We start from the raw sequence: 16913 nt of genomic DNA on the forward strand, positions 1-16913 counted from the left end.
TCCAATTCAGAAGATATAAATGGGCACACACCCTCTGTGGGATATGTGTGGAAAATACTGCTCTGTTAAAAATGTCAGCACAGCTGACATTGCCGTTACCTCATAAGTTTACAGCGATAGTATCGCAGGAACGCAAACATCGCTTGTTTTAAATTATAATTTCTTAAATATATTTTTACTATTTCTGATTTTTTAATTTATATTATATATGTATTTTTATGTAAATACGTATGCTTACTTATGAAGAATGATCTTCAAACAGTCATGACTTCACACTCCCAACTTCACTCTTTTGGTATATTCGAAATACAATAGTATATTTCAGAAAGTGTGTTCGCGAATTTTCCCACCACTAGTTGTTGTTATTTTTGGTGGTGCAAGAGTATCTCATTTGTTTTCAGCTAAATAATTTTTCATTATCAATTAAAAGGCATTAATAAACAACGCAATGGCCAATGTAGAGTCAATGATTGTAGAGGAGAAGACGCAGATCAAACAAATTGATCGTGAAAAGGTTTGTTTTATCTCTGCACCTACAATACTGCCGGCAACTAATTTGCTTCTTCTTCCTGGGTGCACTTTTAGACCTGTCCGCTGCTGCTGCGAGTGTTTTGCTCGACTGGACGCCATCATTCAGTCTCCGAGTACATGTATGGCAATGTGCCCACCAATGAGTTGCAGATATACACTTGGCAGGATGCAACGCTGCATGAGTTAACTTCGCTGGTGCGTGATGTGAATCCGGATACCCGCAAAAAGGGTACATACTTCGACTTTGCCATTGTGTTCCCCAACTTCCGGAATAACCACTTTCAAATGCGCGAAATTGGTGTGACCTGTACCGGCCAAAAGGGCATCGATGACAATAAGACTCTGGCCCAGGCCAAGTTTAGTATTGGCGACTTTCTGGACATTTCAATAACCCCGCCCAATCGCATGCCGCCCGCGAGACGTCAGCGCCCGTATTGAAAAACACTGAGATTACAGGCTATTCATAATCATATAAATTTTCTCTCACTTTACACTCAAGATAATAATAAAGTACAGACGTAATTACAGATTAGAAGAAATAATGGAGACGACTTAACAGCTGCATGACTTAAATTTCTATGTGGAGTATTGTGTGGATGTGGTGTAGTGCTTTCTAGTTTCTGTAGATGCTGTTGGGACGCTTGGACTTCTTCTTGCCCAGTTGCGTCATATCAATCTCCAGACCATTGGGTAGCACAGCGCGATTCTCCTCGTAGTTGATGAAACCGTTCTCCTGCAGCTCCTCTTCGTTCTCGCGTGCATTTGGATCGCATTTGATGCCAGTCTCATAGTTGTACTCACGTTTGTTGCCATCGGGATCAATGTAGCCATAGGTGCCCCTTTAAAAAGCACAGTTCAATAAACACTTTTCGAGTTTATATAAGTAACACTTACTTGGTTATGCAGTCGGTGCCAATGATTTCCTCCTTGAAAGAGCCGTCGTCATTCTCATAGCCCCACGTGATGCTGCCATCCTCGTTCTCATCGCGCCACTTGCGAATGGTCTGGGCCACAGGACGTTGGCGACGCTGTTGCTGTGATTGTTGCTCATCCTGCAACTGATTCTGATCGATGAGCGGACGCGACTGAATAGGCTTCGGTCTGGGACGTGCAACGGGGACAGGTGCTGGTGCCTCGGGGCGCACTGCAGCCGCGGGACGTGTGCGAATGACAGCAATACGTTGTGGCTGTGGTGGTGGTGGTGGAGGAGGAGCTGCAGCTGCTTGCACTGGACGCTCTGGGGCAAATCTCTGTGAGCTCTCGAAGCGGCCAATGCCAAAGTCATTGAAGGCAGGTCGATTAATGGGCGTTGCAACGGCGGGACGATCAGCGAAACGCGGTGGTGCGGGCAGAATGGCAGTTGGTTGACTGTCCTCATGCTGCAGCAGCTGTGGGACGGGAGCAGCGGGCTCAATGGATTGCTGACCATTCAGAAAAGCGGCAGCCGCCTGCTGGAATTGCGACTGCTGGGCCTGGGCAAGCTGTTGCTCACGCAGCAGACTTGGCAGGAATGCATCTGGCTGCTCATCCTCAGCAGCTTCCGTAACTGGACGTTCCTCCAGCACGACACGAGGCGTCACCGCTGGCAAGATGGCGTTCTGCTGGCGCACCGTCGTTCCGGGACGACGCACGCGCAACACCGGTTGACGATGGAGCACGGGACCTGGTGAGGCAATGGCACCGGGAATGCTCAAACGTGGAGGATAGTTTTGGGCCTGAACCATGACGACGGCGACGCTGCATAACAGCTAAAAAATATTGAGGGAGGTAAAAAATGTAGTGGGATTAAGACACGATTGTTTGTGGTATGGACTGCATTATTTAATGAGTGTTGCAAGAGTTGCGTTCAAGTTTGGACGACTTTGTAGCACGTGGCCACTTTTGGGGGCACACTTCTAATTAACAAGCCCATTAGACGGTTTTTAATTGGTTACTTTGTGTAACATGTTCCACACGCGTACATAAATGTAAGCTAAGTTCAGCTTATGCTTTTCGTGGTACTTCTTAAGCTGTTGTCCCCATAAGCAAACAGGTTTAAATTTATATGCCGCTTAAGTATTACAACAACAATTTGTAATTGTAACGCTGCGGCGACCACAACAACATTTTGATCGAAGTAACTGCAATAGCAATAAATGTGGAACATAAAGCAAAATCACAGAAATTGCTCGCCTGCCTGCGATCAATCATAACCGGCAGCAGTAGCAACAACTAGCCAACGCCACCGCCAGCAACAACAATAAGAGTAGAAAAATGTCGGCTTTTAAAATTGTTGTAACTGCAACAGTAGTAGTAGTAGTACAGTAGTTGTTGTTGCTATCGCTGTCTCGGCTCGGATTGCGCAATTTGCATGCCTCAACAGTTGGCGGTGGCCCAAAGAGGTGGCAGTCCAAATACAAATACAAATACAAATCCAAAACAAGACCAGCAACAACAAAAAACGCCAAGAAAAACCCCAATAAGTTATGCGAATTTTTCCGTGGCATGTGGAAAACGTTTTTAGCTCAAGCTCGTAGAGTTTCCGGTTAAAACCAAAAACAAAAAATGAAGTCAGTGTCTAGGACAAGTGGCCGATCACTCAATGGGCGACTTGATACGATTTCGAGTACTTTCCAAAATACCAGACATCGAGTTTTAAGTTTTTTTTAATTAGGTGCCGCTTTAATTGCGATTGAGATCAGTGAACCAAATCTGTGTGGAATTGCAGCTGCAACAACGTAACTTTGGTTGTATTGTTTTCTTAAGCTATGTTGTGTTTTGATTAGAGTGTAGAGAACAGATATAGAAAATACAGTGCACATTTGTTCTTGGTGTCATTTTGACTATTACTGTTAGTCAGATTATTATATAAGTAAATTAAATAAATAATTTAAAGCTAAAGTGAAACATTCTATTTTAAAAAGTCACAATTATTTTATCATTAAATCTACAAAAATATGTGTTTGGGTGCGACTAAAACAGAGCACCTAATTAAAGCAATTTTAATACTTTTCATTGCGTTAATTTAAATGAACAATGATATCACGCATTGTTTTTAAATTGCTCGAAACAGAAAATATGAGTAATAGTATAAACAGCATTATGCAGGAGCGTGTTAAATAGATATTAAAACTTATTTTTAAAAATTCTTGAAATAGAACTGACTTTTAACTTAATAGAATATAGCATCCATTAATAAATGGGTTAGTAGGTTCCCACAGACCTCAAATAATCAACTGTTGAGTGCTGATAATCTCATTAATTCCATCGCGTATTGTGTCAAGCTTATGCAAATGTTTATGGTCATTATTATGCACTCAACCAATATAGGTATTAATTCATTTCTGCATTGCTTTCTTAGCCGTAATATGAAGAGTGTGGAGTGTTGTGCTGTGGGCAATCAAGCCAAGCATTCCAGTGGCCAAACGACTTGAATGCAGCTCTGGCTGGCTGCCCAAACTACCTGGTCAAGTGAACTACTTGTTAGTTGGCCGTTGGAATAAGTAGCATGATTGAAAATAACAGCGATAGCTATAGTTTGGGGCTGCTGCACGCTTTGGCAAACACTTGCAACTATTTTGGTGTGGAACTTGATTTGATTTAATTAATTTTTTTTTCTTTTGTTTTATGACTGAACCGAAGTCACGTCGTTGTCGACGTGGTTCAAGGAAACTGAACACAATAAATGTGTGCAACCAATTTGAGTTATGAGTGTGTGTGGCAAGCCAAGCCCTAGACTAAGGAACAGTCATTATCGTGGGTGTAGCTGCCAACTCATCAGAGTGCGAAGTCTGTGACTGAAGCATAGTTTATGCCGATGATGGTGATGCTTGATTGCGATTGAGGGGATGATATCTCATTAGTAACAATAACTTGATTAAGGACTCTTGGCCTTGGGGGAGAACACGAGTAAACTTGACTGGTTATTGACTGAAATGGAACGAAATCCGAAAAAATCCATTGCATTGTAATAAAATCTTAAGCTCCCTCCGGGCAGCGGCAGCAACAATAACAGCAGCTCAATCCCTCCTGCTCGTATTTCTCTTTTTTTTTTTTTTGCTCAACTGGCTGGAAATAGTTGTCAGTGCACTTTCAGAGCTCAAATATGTAACGCTTTATTTATGCTTATACATATATTTATTTGTATATGTAAGTGCCATGTACTCGTGCATTACGTAATGCCTTCACATACTACGCCCAATTGCGTTATGGCGCACTGTATCTGTATCTAAAGCTGTGGTTGCATTTGTATCTGTAATGGATCTACTACATACATATATCGGTTGTGTTGGAGCAACTGCAACTCACTGCATCTGCAATGAGTGTGCGTGCTGAGAATTTGCATAAACTGAAGCTGGGTGCGTTTTTGAATCTCAAACAGCCTGGCTTTTTGTTTGTGGATTACATTGCGTGGACTGTGGATTGTGGACGGCATGTGAGCCAGGCCAAACAGCAGCTACGACCTTGAGACACATATTCGTAAGCCAAACACAATAACTTGCCGTGACCAATTTTAAGTTAATTCATACATAACTAACTGCTCTTTAAACGCTTTACAAATTGCCGGCATTTACTACTCTGATTTTACAATTAGTATTTTTGATTTTTGTTTTTTTTGCAAACTCATTAGGCTAAACCTATGACCAACGGTCGGGACAAGCCCAAAAAAATAACACAAATCAAGCAATCAATCAACAGTACTCGAATCCTATTAGAAACGGTTATTCATGGTTGAATTGAGTGTCTCTCAGGCTAATTTCATGTGTAAAATTTCCGATTATAGCGAATTTCTTTGAACGGATATGAAAGGCATACAAAAAAGTTAAGTTTGGAGAGAAAAAAAATCGTAGATATGTTTTTAGTTTTGAAAAAAATGATTTATAAATGTAAAAAATGTGAAATAATTGTAACATTATGGTTTAATTATAAGGTTTGGGTTTGTTTTGCCTGAATTATTTATATATTTTTATTGTCTTCCATAAAATGTCACATGCATAAAGAATGCAAAATATTTATGATTTTATGAATGAACAAAGATATTATATATGCTCATTTTTTATTTAATTGAATTTGTACGTTATTTATAGACGACGTCATAATACATTTAAGTGCATTATCTGAATAAGCAAATTTTGAAGAAATACTTGTCAATCTTAAGCACTTTATGCCTCACTCAGTGGCAAATTCCATAGATAAAATACAATAAACATTTTTGGCATATTGCTCACATTAAAGGGGCGGTGGCAAAAGCGAATAGAAACAACAAAGAAAATACGGGTTACTCGTTAAAGTTGTGACCTGAGGGCTTGGTTAACCATTAACCAATATCCAATAACCAACATCCAATAACCGATAATTCAATTGAAATTTTTAAGCAGATAGAAAACAATTGCTAATGATTGAATCGCATATTTATTGTTGAGTGACTTTTCTATGATCAACATAATCGAAATGTCAATTGGTCATAGTATTTAATTGCTAATTGCGTTGCATTGAGATAATCACACAAGTAAACTCATCGACTTTCTATTAAATGCAAATACTCGTAAACAGCACATAAATGTCTCAATTGTCGCTCGGATCGAGATCTTAAGCCTCAAACCAAACGACCTTGGCTCTCATACTCTCATATTACGCATACCGAGTTATGTTAGGCGAACTGCACTTTTGTGAAACTCTTATAATAACAAGTCATAGATATATTTTTGATATATTTGTTCACTCTCTATTGTGTATTACAGATCCTTTCAAAACTTACCGCAATTAGTTGCAGTTTCATGTTGATATTCGTTGTGGTGTATGTGTCTTGAATCGTTTGTGCAATACTTCCGCGAACTCCAATCTCACAACCCTAATGACTACGCCCAAACTTCAAGTACTGAAAACTGTTTTTAATATTTTTTGTCTTCTCTTTTCGTTTCTTAAGACCGTCGTGGGTTTGGTTACTTTTGGCTAGCCGTTAAACGTTGAAATGCTGGGCGCCCCAGGTGTGCAGTCGGTTTTATAGCCACGTTCGCAGCTTTGCGTCTCTCAAACAGAGCACTCGACTCGAAATTTATGTGAGTTGTGTGTTTCGCATGTCTATGTTTGCCATGTGAACGCTGAAACAGTGCAGACTATTAACGCATCTCGAAATGAAAGTAAACGCGATGATTATTGCAAATTTTTAAACACTATTCGTGGATGTCGCCTGTGCTGAGAATCGTGTGAGCTTCGTAAACGTGCTTCAATTTTTAAATTACTTTTACCGCAAATGCAAAAGCTTAAATAACAACAGGTGGCAACGCTCCAAATAGAGCTTTGCGAGGCTACACGAGCTTAAAGCTTTTTACGTATAGCGAAGTTTTTTATCAGTAGCCAAAAACTCACAAACCAATCACTTTCGATGGCATTATTGCAGCCCCAAAGCGGGGATTGGAACCCGGAGACGAACGATTGATTTCGAATTTCAAATACAAATATGCACAATTCCACACCTCGTATATTTTATGCATAAGTAGAATGCAATATTTGATTCAAATTTAAAACAATAGCGTAGGCAAATGATATATTCTGTAGTATAGTATGTGAAAGTTGATGGTTGAGTTGAATCCATTATTCGATTATTGAATTCTACTTCTCAACATTGAAATTGTTAGTAGATTTAAATTCAGCTAATAGAAAATATTCTATTCTGAATCATACAACATTGCTTTACACCCCTTACTCAAAAAAATACCAATTCTTTATATTAAAAGTCTTTAAAAACTGCATTTATATTCGAAATGAATTATAAGAATAAATATAACAAACTATATATTAATTAGAGAGACAGAGAGTGTGGGAACATGGAGGAAGCATGATTTTGTGAGGGCCCATTGACCAATATGTCCAATATATCACAGTTATACGTGTAAGAATCGAGGCATGCGAAGAGTTTTTACAGTTCAACGTCCTTCATCAGAGTAATAGCAACAGCTCCAATGATACCACAAACTCCCATAATGTTAAGCGGCAGCAAAGCGTCGTAATGTTCCTGCGAATGCAATTGGAGATATTAGATCAAATAACAGAAAGTAGGCGAGAGAGTTAAAAGCTTACCAGTTGCCACAAGGATGGCACCATAATGAGAGCGATGCCCGACGCCAGGTTGCCCATGCCGACGCCAAAGTTGCGCACAATGGTGGGATACTGCATGGCCGTGTAGGTGGGAATGATGGCATTGTTAGCACCTATCAAACATTTGGCTGTAAAATGTAGAGTATTATATGACAAGCTGACACCAGATACAAGAGATACAGTATCTAACAGATACTGGTACTGGGGCGTACGCACCTATAATAGCCAGAGCAATGACACCCGTCTGATTGTCCTCGCCGTGGGGCACCAAGTTGGTGGCCAGACAACAAAGACCCGGCAGCAGCATGTATCCCAGCAGGCTGCGTCTTATGCCCGCCTTGAGCACCACAAAAATGCTGATGCAAATGGAAAGAGCCTCAACAGCGCCAGCAACGGCGCTATTAATATATATATTACCTCCAAGATTGCTCAGATGCAGCGTCAGTCCGAAATAGATGATGATGAGTGTTAGCCAAATAACAAGAGTAAGGACTGTAGTACGCCAATATTTGCGGCCAAAAACGACCAAAATGGGATTCACATGTATTTCCAAGTCATGTGTCTTGACCTCCTCCACGTCTGTAGCTTTCGTCTCCTCCGCCTGTCCGGCGATTTCTGTCTGCGATGGGTCCTTCACCTGGGCAGCCATTGGTACAGCTGCCTCGAGAGTTTTTTGATAGTTACTAGGCAGCGTGGTGCCATTCATCTTGGCCGCCTGCTCAATCAAACGAGTTAGCTCCTCGAGTCGACCCTGAGCCAGCAGCCAGCGTGGAGATTCCGGCAACCAATACCTGGAAAGTGAGAGAGGCAAAAGGAATCAGTGTGACTGTCGCTGTTGGTATTTATTGCCTGACCAATGCACATTGGCACAATGGAATTTTTCAATTGGTTTCAGGCTTCTCTACGAATGAGGCTAATCTGAAGGGTTTTACTCTGAGACAAACACTCTAAGGAATTTTGTGTGGCAGAACTTTGCTTTGTCCGTTTGGAATCTAATTGATCCCACGCTTTGTAATGTTGTCAATCGCTTCTCATTGGTTGCGAAGAATGTTTCGCCAGATACAGTTTTTTTTTCACTTTGATGTCCGATGCGAACGTGAAAATAACAATAAAATGGTTAGCACAACTTTTACTCTCCGACCACACTAAAAGTGGTTTCATGTCACATACTCGTAAGTGATTCGAAAACGACAAAATTTAAACAGGCAAAATAAATAGAAGCATTAACATTTACGTGAATCGCATTCAATTAAATTTAATAGCCCGAATAAAAGTAAAATAGCGAATAGATGACATTATAATAAATTAACCAGAACTTATTTTGTCTGCTGAAAATGCATAGTAAAGTATTGAACTCATGTTTATTATTTTTTTTTTGGGCTAGTACAGTTGACTTAATGGTACCGCTCGTCGTATACTTTCTTTGCGTTTGGTACGAAAACTTCGCTGCGTTAAACTAATTTAACTTAAAAGGCCTGCGTTTTGGCGTCAGTAATGGATTATTTAGAATTTATGCATTATTTAGGATTCGTAATATAAATAAATAAATATAGTAAATATAACTTTAAATTTGTTATGAAGCCGAAACCCCTACACATAAGTATCGGTGAAAATCCAACATCTCTGACTAATTTGTATAATCGATAATTATATAAGCTTGCCATATTAGCAAAAACAAAGAAGCATTAAATCAAAACGATGTTTTGCGATAGAATTACTTGATTATTTATGTTACCTACCAGATGCTCAACATGACCAGCCATGGCCAGGATATAACCAGCTGGAGAATGCGCCAGTCTCGGATGAGATAGGCAATGCCGGATGAGAGGACGTAGGAGATGGCAACTGGTAAAATGTTTAATATGCCGATTATAGTACGCCATTTGCCGGAGACCAGCTCGACGACCAGCACGAAGCTAACAACAGTCACGGTCATTGATGCGAATCCAATTATAACACGTAGCGACATGAACATGGCCACCGATGTTGAGAAGGCCAAAATTCCACCTGTGTGTCGTCCACCATTGGCGATAGAAAGACAGAGTGAGAGAGGGAGCATTAGTGACAAAATGTGTGGAAGCGAGAGCGAGAGATGAGAATGCCAGGTGCAAGGCCAGGCACGTAAATAAGAATGTAAAGTCAATTAAAATCCCTGCTGCGGACAAATGCAAATGTGCAAAGCCCTTTCACACACACACACACTCACACATTGTACACACATCATGCAGAGGTCGCAGTGGCAACGTTTCATATAAATGACAATTAGAAAATAAACGTGGCTTAAATTGTCATGGCAGCGCACACTTGCATTGAAGGAACATGTCCAATTTGTCCCATGATTGCTCCATCAACTATTTATTTGACATACCAAATATGGTTTGTATGGTGACAAAGGTCATCAGCGTGTGACGGCGACCAAAACGATCCGAAATCCATCCCGAAAGCACAGCTCCCGCTGCGGCGCCCATTAGAAAGCACATCTCAACGAAGCTGGTTATGTTGTTGCCACAAACCAGGCCAAATTCCTGCACCAATGTCTTGGCGTCGCCGTCCACATCGGAGAACTCAAATTGCTGGCATTGTGTGTAGCTCAAGTTGGCAACGTCGCTGGGCCAATTAATAAGCTGGCCATTCTCAAAAGTCACCTGACTGTAGTCAATGTCGAGCAGCTGACAGCCATTTGGGCTCTGGCTGAGATTGCGCCACTCCGCAATGTCGAGCTGCTGCAGATGTGCCGGCCTAGCACACCAATAGTCCTTGGGTGCGGTCTGTAAGAAGGGAGTGAACTGGTTATTAATTACTGCACAGAGGTCAGCCTAACTGTAAAATCTTTAATTGATGTGAAGTTGTGTTGAGAGTTAATTATTAAGTTAATTACGATTACTGTCAAAAAAGATTCATGGTTAACGGGTACTAAACTTTAAACAACATGTGTTTAATTTATAAATATGAGTGCATCATTAAGCTCTTGTTTAATTATAACAATAATTGAATAATTAGATCCAAATATAGAGCATAATGGGAAACAAATCAAAAGTACCGCAAGCTGCAGTTAAAATATAATTGGTTTAATGATCATTAAAAATTAAACTGCAATTAGAATTGAATTTAAAATAACTTCAAGTGTTTTTCCAACTTAGCACTGCAATAGCTTATGCATCTAATTAGAGTTAATATAGAGACTCTACCTGATTTATTTTTTTATGCTTCACGAGTCGATAAACTCATGATAGACCTCAGGTAATTAGCCAATAGCAATAGCAATAGCAATTGCCGTTTACGATGACACTTGGCATGCCATTAATTAACACCGCATGTTCGTGTATTTGTTGCCCATTTTTATGATCGCATTTGTTACTTTTGCCATTGGCTGATGTTTTTATATGGCTATGTAAAATGGCTTAGTGCAGGCCAATGACTTGAACCGATTGATTGTTACAGCATACGGGAAATTGCAAAACTCCAAGCTGCCCGTCTGAGTGTCTGTCTGTCTGGCTAGCTGATTGATGGCACCATCAATGCGAGCAGACATCATCGGAAGAGTGAAAGAGACAGACAATGAGTGAGAGAGGGGTTATTCACCGGCTGCTCAGACTGTGGCGCATGGGGCGTATGCGCTATGCGGCTGGTCAGGCCTCAACAGGTTGATTTTCGCTTCGCTCTGCTCCGTTTCGTACGTGACTCGGTAAAAAACAAACACACAAAATAACAGTGTTGTTATTGTTGCGGTTTTGTGTGTGAGTTAATGATTTCAAGTTCAAGTTGAAGTTCGCACAAACAGGAACCGAGATGGAAAGTGAAATAATGAGGGAACAAGTAAAAGTTAACGTTCTTCAAAAATAAAATAAATAAAAATTGCTGCCGACCAGCTCTTTCCTTGATGACCGTAACTTGGACGTGGACACGTTACTGAAAATTTTATTATTGCTTAGTTGTTTGCTGTGGCTTTTCTCGTTCTCGTTCACGGTCTCGGTCTATCTGTCCGCCTGACAGTGCCGTGCTCTGATGCCATAAAATGTCCATATTGGAGTTCGTGTCCCTGTCCGTTTGTCTGTGGTTTCAAGTGCTGCGGCGGTTACTTGTCACGTTTCAAACATTTGCATAAAGAACTAACAATGGAATTTTATAGCGTGGGCTACGCCACACGATCGCCATCGCACCACCGCACCACATCGCACACTCGACATTAGTTGTGGAGTTTTGATAAATTGTTAAGAATTTGCGCCATTTGTTGGTCGTAACTCTGTGTCTCTTTATTTTGCACCTGATTGCAATTTATTCTAATGACGACATCGGTTACATTGGTCAAACAGTCACACAATGCGATGAGTTTTCAATTTGAGCAACTGTTTTCAGGCATTGTATTACAACAGTATTTCCTTTTCGTTTGACACCAAACAATGAGCTTAAGTTATTTGTCGACAAATTCTCTACAAATTAATTGTATAATTATTATGCTAATAGAAATGGGAATTTACAGGGCATTTTGAATGCGCATTCCAAATGAATCTTTACTGATTAAATAATAATAATAATAATAATAATAATAATAATAATTTCAAATATTGGGAAAGATCCACTTGCAATTAAAGCGAATTTCTTCTGGCCAAAAGAATTTTTGGAATTTATCAAATTTGCTGGTGGCATCAAATTAATTTTATTTTTAAAATAGTTTGCCAGATGAAATCTAATCAATTGTTTTTGGAAAAACCCCGGAAACCTCTTTTTATAGATACTAAAAAAAAACCTGTTGATTAAATTGAAATCATGACTTATTATTAGCTTAATTGTGTTGGGTCAGTGAATGATAATAGTATATTAAAATACAACGTAGATGTACTCGCACAGTTAGGTAAGCGCAAGTCGATATTTGCAAATCGATAAGTACAACTTGGAATCGAATTGTTCAACCAGTGTGCTTCACTTGCTATATGGCAAAACTATCAGATCGGGCATGTTTGCCGGCTCACTGGCTGACTGGCCCAGTAAAGTTTATTTTGTTATTATTGTTGCTTAATTAATATATTTAGACATTTTAGCGGCCGCAATTGGCTCGAGGCACGAGAGTAACCTTTCGAAGCCAACCTTGGGCCAACCTCAAGCTCAACGTGTGATATAGATCAGTGGGAGTGTAAATTAATTGAAAACTCTTGCACTGAGAAGCTACTTGAGAAAACTCACTTGAACTATAGAAAAATTATAAATATCTCTAAACCAGTATGTTTGAAGTCTGACTGCATTTGACAAGTCGTTTGTATCTTTCACCGTGAGCATGCAATATTTTTAGGCTCAGCATATAATACGTTCGCATATTGTATAATGATATATCTGGTCAGACTGGAATGGAAGGTAAACAATATTGTGTGTGGCTGTGTGTGAGGAGAGTTTGGGGTACAGAAAACGTGTTTGGTATCAAATTCAATACGTATACGTATGCGTATACGTGTTAAGCTATTTTAAACTCAACTTCAGTCAGTGAACTAATTAAGAGTCCAAACAACAAAAAAGCGGCACGCGAAAGCAAATTCATTCTTAAAAACATTTTCACAAAATGAGTTTACTATCTGTAACAATCTGACATCATTTCTTTTTATCACACACTGATAAACGAAAACGTTAACGAGTTTCTCATTCTTAGCCAACACTCGTTATTGCTCAAGCGTATCGACACATTGTTGTGGAATAGTTGCAGCACAATTTGGTAAGCAATGCGCTTGGTTTAAGGTCTTGCCACGCGATCACTCACCTGAAACACAAAGACGAATATGTGGAAGGTGCAGATGGCCTGCAGAAATGATAAGATGGGACACCACAGTTTCTGCCAGCGACCTATGCAACCCAATAGCTGCTCCAAAGTCTTGGATTGAAGTAGCTCTAAATCCTCGTCGCTGGGCTGCAGCATTGGCGACAATTCGCCTGGAGATTGCTCCATTGCTTGCATTTATTTCTAACGCACGTCGTGTGGCGGTCTCGAATTTGTGAGAAAAAATAAAGTCAACCGACTGGCACTTGAGACGCAGATCAACTGATTTCGAATGTTTGCGAATATATATTTGACTTAAAAAAGCGGCACACACACAGAAATTCTTAATCATATGCAAATTCGGAATATTTGAGTGTATATATTATGATTTACATGCTTAATTGCTGAGAGTTTTCGGTCAAATATTGTTGTATATAGCGGACCTCAAGCTTGCACATTACTCTTACAACTGATTTGATAGACGGGCAGGTGTTGAAAATGATGTGGAGTCAAAAAGTTGCACACAGGTGCGGCGCCATAAACTACAACACTAAACATCAACATTAACAGCAACAGCAACAACATTAGCGACAGCAACAACATGATCATCATCATCTTCGTCATCATTAGTTAGCAACAACACCCAACATTTCCGAGAGGGGCATCAAGATAAAGTTCAAAAGCAGCCGGAATACGCCTAACTAATTTGTCGAACTTAGAAATAAATTAAGGCAAATGTGAAAAACTGAGCTGCATATAGAGCAGTAGTTGGAGAGAGAGAGAGAGAGCGAGCTTTGAGGGGTTTTCAAACATATGCTTATATAGCCATAAAACTGTACTCGAAACAGATCTGATCTGAACACATCATTTCAGCACATAAGATCAAGCCCCGATGGGGTTAGTGTTATTGTGTATATTTGCGTATTATTCACCGACTGATCTGTATATAACATTAGCTACTTTAGAGCTTGACCCTCATAACGTTGACGTCGCAGTTAGTATAACAAACATTTAATTTTGTTTCCCGAGTGTTTCGGTAAATGGTTTAATATTTTCCAAAAGGTCTTGACCCCCATTTTCCACACGTGAAGTTTGGCAAAACAAACAATATTTTTTGAGAGGAGATAAAAAACTCCCATTGGTTTTTAAATATTTTTAAAATACTCGAAGTTGAAACTAAGTAATTAAGATTCGACTTAAGTCAATTTAAATTACTTACTTACTTTCAGTTTTAGCAATTAATTGGTGAACGAACTTTTTATGTTGTATATTTATCTCTATTTAAGTACCTATCAAATTTTATTGCAGTGTAAGCTCGTTTCCGGCAATAGCCAAGCATGATTGTTACAAATACGTTCTTACATCATCGTGGTAGAGTTTTAAATGATAGTTGAACCCCCAATAATAATAATGCACATGCTGGTATGGAAATGTGCAATTATCAGTCGGTAAATATGAGTACAATACTTGCAAAAAGGTAATTCTTAAGTTCTTGCATGATTGCAGTTGATGTTGAAATTTGTCTTCAGCATTTGTTGAGCTTCGACTTTAACTTGTGATAAACCCAATATGTCAAGGTATCTTGTGGTTTATTGCTGTTTTACTTTGTACTTTATTTTATTTCTATTTTTTTGGTAGCCTTCCCAATTGCACATTAGCACGAGAGATGATTATCGTGATTATCGAACAATCAAAGTGCATAAATCAACGCTTGCACTTGACTAGCACGCTATATAGTGGTATTAGTGTGTTTGCATCTGACAGATACGCGCATTGACGCGTTGACAAATGATGGCTGATCGCACTGACTGAGGTCCATTAAGTGCGTATGCAATCTGATGCCAATGCAAATTGCTTGAAGGTTGCCCCTCGAATGGGTTTCAGCCCGCACGCGAAGTTCCAATCAAAAAATAATATTGGCACATTATTGTTTAAATGAGGTTTGATTTGTACCGCACACTCTACATACGACGTACAGTTTGACACATTTTGATTTCTTTCGAACTCGCTCATTGCAAATAACAATCTCAAGTGTTGACAGAGATGTCGTGTTATCAAATGATTACAAGAGGTGAGTAGTTAATTTGTAGGCGAGACTGGCGAGCCTCGCTACGATAACTGAGTACGACAACAATTGATGATAAGTGGCTTGTGTATTTAAAAATAGTAATTTTTAATTGCTCACTCAATACTTTATTTGAAACGTGCTCTAAACAATTTGTAATCATTTGTAAGGGCCTAACTCGATTAAATAATGCTGCAACTAACTTTCCCTTTTCATTCATAACTTAGTGCAATTCACCCAATCGAGCAATTATCAAATTTGCCCTCGATCTGTTTATTAATGGTGTTGTTATTTTTTGCTTGCTGTTAACAAAACATAATACAAAATTTGGCTTTGAAAGTGCGACGCAATCAAGTGTGTAAATATTTGCCAATCCATAAAAAATAAACCACTGAAAAACTTACCTGAAAAACAAACATAAACAAATGAAATGTTGTTGGTATCTGGAACAAGCACAATAAGAATGTCCAAAGGAAACTCCATTTCCGATAGTGGCCCAGGAAGATCGACAGCACATCGCTGTCCACATCTTGGCTAAGATCCTTGGCTGACTGCACCACTGCCGGGGGCAGTGGCATTAGGCCAACCTTCTTCAAGTCATCCGAATGGCGACGAAAATCCATTGCAATAACACTTATTTCCGGTGTGCCTGGCGTTGGCTTTGTCTCGCGGTAACCGCCATAAAGGTTTGCATCAAGGCTGCCCCGTGTGGTATTACCAACGCAATCAAAATTCAGGGAACCGCGTCGCAGCACGCCACTCATTGCGATATGAAGGAAACGATAATAACAACAACACGACAAACTGAATATCACTTCGAAAATGATTTAATTTCAATAATCTTAATTTTTACTGATCGATTGCATTGCTCGCAGTTGAAGTCGACGTCGCGCAGTTGCCTGTTGCTTAATGATTGTTTGCTTCGCTTTTCGCGGCGATCTAAATCCGTTAAAAGTTCCGCCAAGCAGTTATAAATGGTTGAAAAGCTCAAAAGCTTTTGTACTGAGGCATTGCCAGCTGCAAGAAAACGATTGTTTAAACTTTTAACGTTAAACATCGCCTCAGACAACGACTTTAAAGTTGTCGTAGGTCGCAGAGCTTTTGGCTTAAGTTTGGATACGAGACAGTTTCAAAAGTGAGATTCATTTCCACACATTTATTCGTTATTACTTTGTATTATTTATTTTATATATATAATATGTATATATATATATATTTCCTTTGACACTATAATTGCATTTACGTTGCTTTTTGGTAATTTTGATTTACAACAATTTTATATACGCATTTATTAACATTATCCGTTCTCCAGATCTGTTTGAGCAATTAACATGAGCTTTAAAACACGACTTGGGATTTCAAAATGGAATATCTAAGAGTTTACATTCATCCATTGCATTATTATTATTTTTAGTAATATGTAAACATAACTTGTTCATCATTTGATACATTATTTCGTAACGTTCTTTACTTACAAGTGAATTTTTTTGTCACATG

At 39.3% G+C, this 16913-nt stretch overlaps 3 protein-coding genes across 5 annotated transcripts; 1 reads left to right on the top strand and 2 right to left on the bottom strand.

Annotated features, from left to right (window-relative positions):
* Positions 1-347: 347 nt before the first annotated feature.
* On the top strand, positions 348-1073 carry LOC117576055 (histone deacetylase complex subunit SAP18). The gene is made up of 2 exons (XM_034260587.2): positions 348-514; positions 586-1073. The coding sequence occupies exons 1-2, from the start codon at positions 449-451 to the stop codon at positions 967-969; spliced, it is 450 nt and encodes a 149-aa protein (XP_034116478.1). The 5' UTR covers positions 348-448; the 3' UTR covers positions 970-1073.
* LOC117576054 (proline-, glutamic acid- and leucine-rich protein 1) lies at positions 904-6493 on the bottom strand. Its single transcript, XM_034260586.2, has 3 exons — positions 6269-6493; positions 1426-2279; positions 904-1370 (listed from the first exon to the last, which is right to left on the bottom strand). The coding sequence occupies exons 1-3, from the start codon at positions 6287-6289 to the stop codon at positions 1145-1147; spliced, it is 1101 nt and encodes a 366-aa protein (XP_034116477.1). The 5' UTR covers positions 6290-6493; the 3' UTR covers positions 904-1144.
* A 762-nt stretch (positions 6494-7255) lies between these two features.
* LOC117575893 (organic cation transporter protein) lies at positions 7256-16352 on the bottom strand. 3 transcript variants are annotated; one of them, XM_034260336.2, is made up of 7 exons: positions 15817-16352; positions 13355-13542; positions 9977-10376; positions 9348-9615; positions 7825-8399; positions 7591-7736; positions 7256-7525 (listed from the first exon to the last, which is right to left on the bottom strand). In XM_034260336.2, exons 1-7 carry the CDS (start codon positions 16178-16180, stop codon positions 7430-7432), a joined length of 2037 nt encoding a protein of 678 aa, XP_034116227.2. In that variant the 5' UTR covers positions 16181-16352; the 3' UTR covers positions 7256-7429. The 3 variants fall into 3 exon arrangements, with proteins under 3 accessions (XP_034116227.2, XP_034116225.2, XP_051862523.1); XM_034260334.2 differs by lacking the exon at positions 13355-13542 and having other exon boundaries at positions 15821-16350; XM_052006563.1 differs by lacking the exon at positions 15817-16352 and having other exon boundaries at positions 13355-13718.
* Positions 16353-16913: the final 561 nt, after the last annotated feature.

Source organism: Drosophila albomicans, chromosome 2R, assembly GCF_009650485.2.
Source record: "Drosophila albomicans strain 15112-1751.03 chromosome 2R, ASM965048v2, whole genome shotgun sequence".
NCBI classification, from domain to species: domain Eukaryota; kingdom Metazoa; phylum Arthropoda; class Insecta; order Diptera; family Drosophilidae; genus Drosophila; species Drosophila albomicans.

Bases quoted from the DNA above. Each gene is read 5' to 3' on its own strand.
- LOC117576054 (XM_034260586.2), bottom strand. From the start codon at position 6,289: ATGAAACTGCAACTAATTGCG. The intron at 2,280-6,268 runs GTAAGTTTTGAA...AATATTTTTTAG, and splicing joins TGAAACTGCAACTAATTGCG to CTGTTATGCAGCGTCGCCGT. The intron at 1,371-1,425 runs GTAAGTGTTACT...TGCTTTTTAAAG, and splicing joins GGCACCGACTGCATAACCAA to GGGCACCTATGGCTACATTG.
- LOC117575893 (XM_034260336.2), bottom strand. From the start codon at position 16,180: ATGAGTGGCGTGCTGCGACGCGGTTCCCTGAATTTTGATTGCGTTGGT. The intron at 10,377-13,354 runs GTGAGTGATCGC...CCCTTCTTACAG, and splicing joins TATTCGTCTTTGTGTTTCAG to ACCGCACCCAAGGACTATTG. The intron at 7,526-7,590 runs GTAAGCTTTTAA...TTGCATTCGCAG, and splicing joins TGCCATCCTTGTGGCAACTG to GAACATTACGACGCTTTGCT.
- LOC117576055 (XM_034260587.2), top strand. From the start codon at position 449: ATGGCCAATGTAGAGTCAATGATTGTAGAGGAGAAGACGCAGATCAAA. The intron at 515-585 runs GTTTGTTTTATC...GTGCACTTTTAG, and splicing joins AACAAATTGATCGTGAAAAG to ACCTGTCCGCTGCTGCTGCG.